A 6230-nucleotide genomic window follows, 5' to 3' on the forward strand; every position below is an offset into this window, starting at 1 on the left:
ATTTTGCTTAGCTTGGTAAAATGAAAACCCTATTCAATAGGTACTAGGAAACCTCGAAATTGCAAAGGTTAGTTGCCTTTGGATGCAAACTTCCAAAAATTCCACTTTGGTACTTGGGAGAATCATTCCTCTCATTATTACCCATAACCTAATTTTTCAAATTCACACTTTTTACCTTAATTTTTGAATTCGTCCAATGAAGACAAAAATGTGTCTTTTGAACATATTTATCAGAAAAGCTCATTAATTGGGCACAGAAGTCTGTCTTTCGAGACAAGTACGAAACATTTTTAATTTTTTTTTTCAAAAATAAAGAAAGATGAAAAATATTTTAAAAATATTAAAAAATCGTTAAAGATACGTTATGTCTGAAACATCAAAGAAAATCCTCGAAATGTCATCTACAATTATTTAAAAATTTAATTTACTAATCTTCACATATGTAATAATTTAGTGAAGTATTATTTGATTATAAAACCTTAGAAATTAATGGAAAATGAAAGCATCACTTCCCAAGTGGTCAGAGATTGAGCCCTCAAAAGGAAACCAACTCTCACTTGTTTACTCCTCCCTATGCCAATAATACTAACAAACTTGATTTTCTAAAACCCTAGTAATGGTGGGTACATGCTACCCCACATCATGGCCAAAACAAGCACAGTTTCAATGTATTTTTTTTTATCTTCTCCCTTGCATTAGATGTTTCATTTATATGTCTCTGTGTCTCCCTTTGTGGGGAAAAAAAAAAGGGATTTTCAAGATATAAAAATATTCTTCTTGCAAAGACACTTTCTATATAACTCAGATTCATAATTTTCAATTATAAATGAATAAATTTATCGATAATATATCATCGATACTGCTCTTCTCTCCTTGTTAATTAATTAATTAAAGCAAAGTAGCATGTGGTTGTCTGAGGTCATGGCTGAGGTGAGAGCCCCAAATCTGGTGGTTTTTCAAAACCTAACCCATCTTCAAGGATTAGTCAAAAAGAGAGCAGAAGCCATCCCATCACTAAACTCTAGAAAATCTTGCAGAAGCTGTACTTCCTTTACGAGTTTTACTTTTGTGAAATACATGTGGGTTTGGTTGCTCTCGTGAAAAGAGTTGGAGCAACCAATAAGAAGAATCTGCACAGATTTGGCAATTCAAAATAATCAAAAGGTCACTGGTTTTTGTCACCCTCATGGAACATAGATGAATACAGGAAAAGCCCCCTTTTTTCTGATCTTTTTCATCTTAGAAAATGGTTGAAATAGAGATGGATGTGCATGAAAAGAGTTTTTGACCCCACCACACCCTCGCCATGTGCTTGTGAAAGGTACAATGAGAGAGCCCACATTATCCTTGCAGAAGCACCCACATGGCTCCTTCACTAGTTTAATGAAAACTCAGGATCTACACCTTTAAATTTATACCTAATGTTTGGTTTTCACTTTGATTCAACCTGTGCAGTTTGATCTGTCACATTGCTGCACAAACAATCTCAATTCCTTGAATTTCAGATGAGTTTCAAGTTGGGTTCTCAGGGACAAACCTGCTTTGGTCCATGTGTTGCTTTATGGTAATAAGATCCTTCACATCTTCTCATGTCAACAAAATCGGGGAGATGGGCATGGTCATGAATTACTCATAAAAAGCGTAGTGTTGAACGGGCGCCAACACATGCATTTATAGCCATAAATTGAAACAATGGCTATTAACTTTCACAACAAATTTCAGGGAATAGAGATGGTGTGTAATAGCTGATGTTTCATTTGGTTTATGGCAAGGCTCACTCCAGTTCATCTGATCTTTTAAGTCACACAGTTGTGCTGAGAAAGATGCAGATGTTCTGTTCATGCCATAAATATATATACATACATATAAATATATATTTAAATATATATTATAGGCATGGCAGTTCAGATATGTAGAGCAAAAGGGCCCAAGCTTGGGAGATAAGGTATTGCTACGGTGTGGGAGGAACAAACCAGGGGTCCCATTATTGCCGTTAACACAGAAAGTGAGTTATTTCATGGCTCAACCCCACTAGAAAGCATAATACCAAAGGGACAGAAGAAGCAGAAAACTCAAGAAAATTTCATCTTCCATTGATTTGGATGGGGATTTATATACAAGTTACAGTGTGGTCAATCAAACTTGAAACAGACTCTTCTCTCAACCGCCGATCAGCTTGTGCTTACCGGGGTGGGGTTCAACTTTCGGTGGTAGTACATACAACTTACTAAATATACACTTGAAAGCAAAGCGAGTCTCTTAGGCGTCAGTGTCAGAAAATCTTTCATCTATCCGGTCCTGAACTGCTTTGACAGCGGCAACTCTGGCTGCAGTGGCAGCCCTGTTTGAAGCCATGACTGCCTTGTTTACTTGTTCATCTACTCGTCGAAGGTGAACTGCATTCTCAGCAGCTTTTCTAGCAGCCTGCGAGACCAACATTTAAGATTGTGTGAATTATTGTCCCAGTGGGCTTATTATTCCAAGCAAAATGAAATCGTTGGACGGGACTTAGTGTCTTATGAAGATACCTGAACTGCTCGAACGAGTGTATCTGTTAGCGGGGGGAGAGGCGTCCTAAGATTGCCAGAGTCCCATTCACCACACTTTGCATCACCACTTCGGAATGTATACGAACCATATCCTTGCTTTCGTCCTTCGTGCCATGATCCCTCATAACAGTGGCCATTAGCAAAGTGATATACGCCAAATCCATGAATTTTGTCTCCGAAGTATTCTCCAGCGTATCTGTCTCCATTTCTGTGCAACAGTCCCAGAAAGCGTTAAATGGGTGAGTTTGTTCAACTGAATCACATTTAGTTTGAAAGTAGACCTTGTTAATCGTTCCTCTCACAACAGTCAAACGCAGGATAAGGAGAACAAGTAAATTAATAAATAACATAAAACCTTTACAAATATTAAACAAAAAGAAAAGGCAACAGCCAACCAATTTTCTCTTGCATCAACATTTTTCAAACGCAACGACATTAAAGAAGCATACAGGAGAAGATCAATAAATTCAGCGATGACTACAACCACATCTTGGACCCCCCCAAAAAATAATAATAAATAATTAAATTCCAAGAGAAGTAAGCTATATGCTGTTTCCCAATTGATTCTTCCCCAAATTCCTGGTAACTTCCATTCCCAAAATGGAGATGCAATAAATCAGAAAGCTACTGTGAACAGAAATACCCCTTCAATTCAGATGGCTAAAACTTCAGCAACATAATCAATTTGAAACCCACAAAGATTCATACTTCAATCATATCAATAATTTCAAAAACTCAATCTTCATCTCAAGAAAGATTCGGGAAATATCACAAATCAAATTAAACCCAAACCTAAAAACAGTAATTCTCACAAGATTGCACAGATCAAAACCTATAAACAATAAAACCAAAACACAGAGAACACGGGCAACACTTCTACACTCCTAAACTAATCATTAATAATCCCAAAAATAGTAACCCCCAAACAAGATCTTGATCGACAAACCAATTATGAACAATCTGTCAGGCATTGTTAGGCAATAAAAAAAAGGGGCAAAGATCGAAGTTTCAAGAATCGACCTGAAATGGTAACAACCAAGGCCGTGCTTGACGCCGCACTTGAATTCCCCAATGTAACAGCTCCCATCTGAACAAGTCTGCACTCCGACGCCGTGGCTCTGCCCGTTGAGCCACTCGCCGGCGTAGGCATCGCCGGTGTAGAATCTGTACACCCCGAACCCGTGCCGGAGACCTTGCCGGTACTGGCCGCGGTACCGGCTGCCTCTCGCCCAGCTCTCTATGCCATAGCCATCGTATCTTCCGTCGACCCAATCGCCCTCGTAGCGGCCGTTGACAAAGTAGTTGTAAACGCCACTGCCATTGCATCTCCCTTTGTGAAATTCGCCTTCGTAGAAGTCGCCATTGCTGTAGAATTCGACGCCTTCTTTCACAATTCGCTTTTCTTTACAGTCTTTCCTGGGCACGGCCGAGTCGCCGATGAACCACTGGACCTGTCTGTGGTGGTGGCGGGTCTTGGAGAACCCGAGTTTCTTGAGTTGCCGGAGGATGGCGAAGGATTGGTGGAGGAAACCCTTGTTTTTTCCGGCGAAAAAGAGGGCTACGGCGAGGAAAATCAAACCCAGGAGAAGGTTCTCCGACGTGGGTACTTCGTCACTCCGGGAATAAAGAAAAAGGGCGTAGAGAGAGAGGGAAAGAACGGCCAGAACCGGGACGACGAGCGCCGAGCCCCGCCGAACCGGAGACGAACCGGGTTTGTGGGGCTTCTGTTCTTCAACGTCGTCTTGCTCCGGCGAGATCTCGTTGACGGAAGACAGGCTGTGGATTGACGATCGAATGGTCGGCGACGACCGGAGGAGCGAGGATTGAGTTCTCGTGAGCTTCGACGGACTCTTCTGACCGTCCATTTATCCAAAATATATACTCTAAGCCGTCCGATCTTTCCCTCAGTGGGCCCTCCTGTATCTGGATATTCTGATTACATAAACCGGCGCGAGCGCCATATCAGGCGAGCAGTGGTGACCGTAGAGAAGCCTTCCTTGAAGGTCGTAGCAGAAACAGCAAAGAGTTGAACAGAGAGAAGCGAGAGGAGAGAGAGAGAGAGAGGAAAAGAGAGTTACGGAGAGAAAGTGTTGGAGAGAGAAGAGGGTGGACCGGGTTTTGGTGATTTATGATGATTGGGAAGGAGCCACTTGGGTTCAATCAGGACCGTTGGATAGGGATCGAAGGGCGGGGGATGGAGAGCGATTTGGAGCCGTTGGATTGGAAGTCCCCGTTCTCGACGGCACGAGACCGTCGTCGCATCTAGATTCGGCCCTTCGCCGCTTTACTGTTGCAGGCCGGCACGTGCCGCTCACTATTTCTATCTTTCAAAGAAGCCCTTCCTTCCCACTGTCCAGCGTGGTTTTTTTTTTTTTTTTTTGTTTCATTTTATCTCGACTTATATTTTTATAATAATAAAAATACCCACCAAACCAAAAATATCAGAAAACAAATTAAGATAAATTACACTCCTCACTCACCTCTCAAGTTTAATAAAAAATTATGGATATTTTTTTTGACTTTATAATTCTAATTATATTTTTTTCTTATAGTTACTTCACAATTATTAAAATTTTAAATATAACAAAAATACTCAACACATAAACTTAAAAAGATAAAACTATACTGAATTTTTAAATTTGTTACCATTTCAAAATAAATTTTAATTTTAACAAGTCAAAAACTAAAATTATTAATTTGCTTCTTCTTTTTTATCACCCAACTCATCCTTTAATTCATTATTTAATGATTTTTAATATTGTTTTATGATAATAATAATAATAATGTGATAAAGGAGTTACGAGTTTGAGGTGTGAAATGAGAAACATATTGGGCATTGAGATTGAGTTGATGAATATTTGTGGGTATGATTTAGAGTTCAATGTAATTGATGATGGTCGCATGTGTATGCTTAACCATTTTGGGCTCAATAATAATAAAAGTGGAAATAACCACTTGAGGGAGAGTGAGAAAGTGAAAAGACTACTTTTGAGTGCTATGCTAAAGAAAAAGAGAAGTTGTAGTGGGAAGGTAAGGTGGTAGTGGAGTGGAGTGGGGTAGAGTAATTAAACTCAATTAGAATGAGCTGACTTTTAAGAGAGATTTAATCTCTAGTCATATAAAATATAATTATTAGTATAATCTGTTACAACTAATTTAACCCTCAAGACTTGTGTCATTTAGGTTTTTATTATTGACATTGTAGTAAAAAAAGAAAGCATAAAGGATGCTGAATCTGTCGTTTAACAAAAAACAAACTGAAATCATAACAATTGCGTGCACTTGCGGGATGAATGAGAAAGTGATGGAAGCCTCTCTTTCTGCATTCTTTCTTTCTTTCTTTGTTGTGGAGGTGGGGCAATGGTAATTTCCATGAATAACTCTCAGCCCAGCTCAGCTGCCCCCTCTTTCTTTCTTGGTGATGCCAATTTTCAGGCCTGTTTTATTACCATTTCAAATGGGAAATTATTGCTTTGGAGATGCCCTGGCCATGCAAAAAGATTTGGGCATAGACAGAGGCTAAATATGGAGAGCGATGATAGGGACAGGGGGGCTGAGCTGATGTGTAAAATGTTAGGTTTCCCACCTTTGACTCTTTTAACTCTCGTGTACAATTGTAAGTTTCATCTTATGGGTATGCGTATTGTTGTGCATTCAAGAGAAAGTGAGAAAGGATCTTAT

The 6230-nt window shown here is 39.6% G+C and overlaps 1 protein-coding gene across 1 annotated transcript; it reads right to left on the reverse strand.

Annotated features, from left to right (window-relative positions):
• Positions 1 to 2070: 2070 nt before the first annotated feature.
• Positions 2071 to 4661, reverse strand: LOC127807610 (uncharacterized). The gene is made up of 3 exons (XM_052345612.1): positions 3570 to 4661; positions 2529 to 2757; positions 2071 to 2424 (listed from the first exon to the last, which is right to left on the reverse strand). Exons 1-3 carry the CDS (start codon positions 4412 to 4414, stop codon positions 2260 to 2262), a joined length of 1239 nt encoding a protein of 412 aa, XP_052201572.1. The 5' UTR covers positions 4415 to 4661; the 3' UTR covers positions 2071 to 2259.
• Positions 4662 to 6230: the final 1569 nt, after the last annotated feature.

The sequence above is a fragment of the Diospyros lotus genome, chromosome 8 (genome assembly GCF_014633365.1).
Source record: "Diospyros lotus cultivar Yz01 chromosome 8, ASM1463336v1, whole genome shotgun sequence".
Lineage (NCBI taxonomy): Eukaryota > Viridiplantae > Streptophyta > Magnoliopsida > Ericales > Ebenaceae > Diospyros > Diospyros lotus.

Bases quoted from the DNA above. Each gene is read 5' to 3' on its own strand.
- LOC127807610 (XM_052345612.1), bottom strand. From the start codon at position 4,414: ATGGACGGTCAGAAGAGTCCGTCGAAGCTCACGAGAACTCAATCCTCG. The intron at 2,758-3,569 runs GTCGATTCTTGA...ACTGTTGCACAG, and splicing joins CTTGGTTGTTACCATTTCAG to AAATGGAGACAGATACGCTG. The intron at 2,425-2,528 runs GTATCTTCATAA...TTGGTCTCGCAG, and splicing joins CACTCGTTCGAGCAGTTCAG to GCTGCTAGAAAAGCTGCTGA.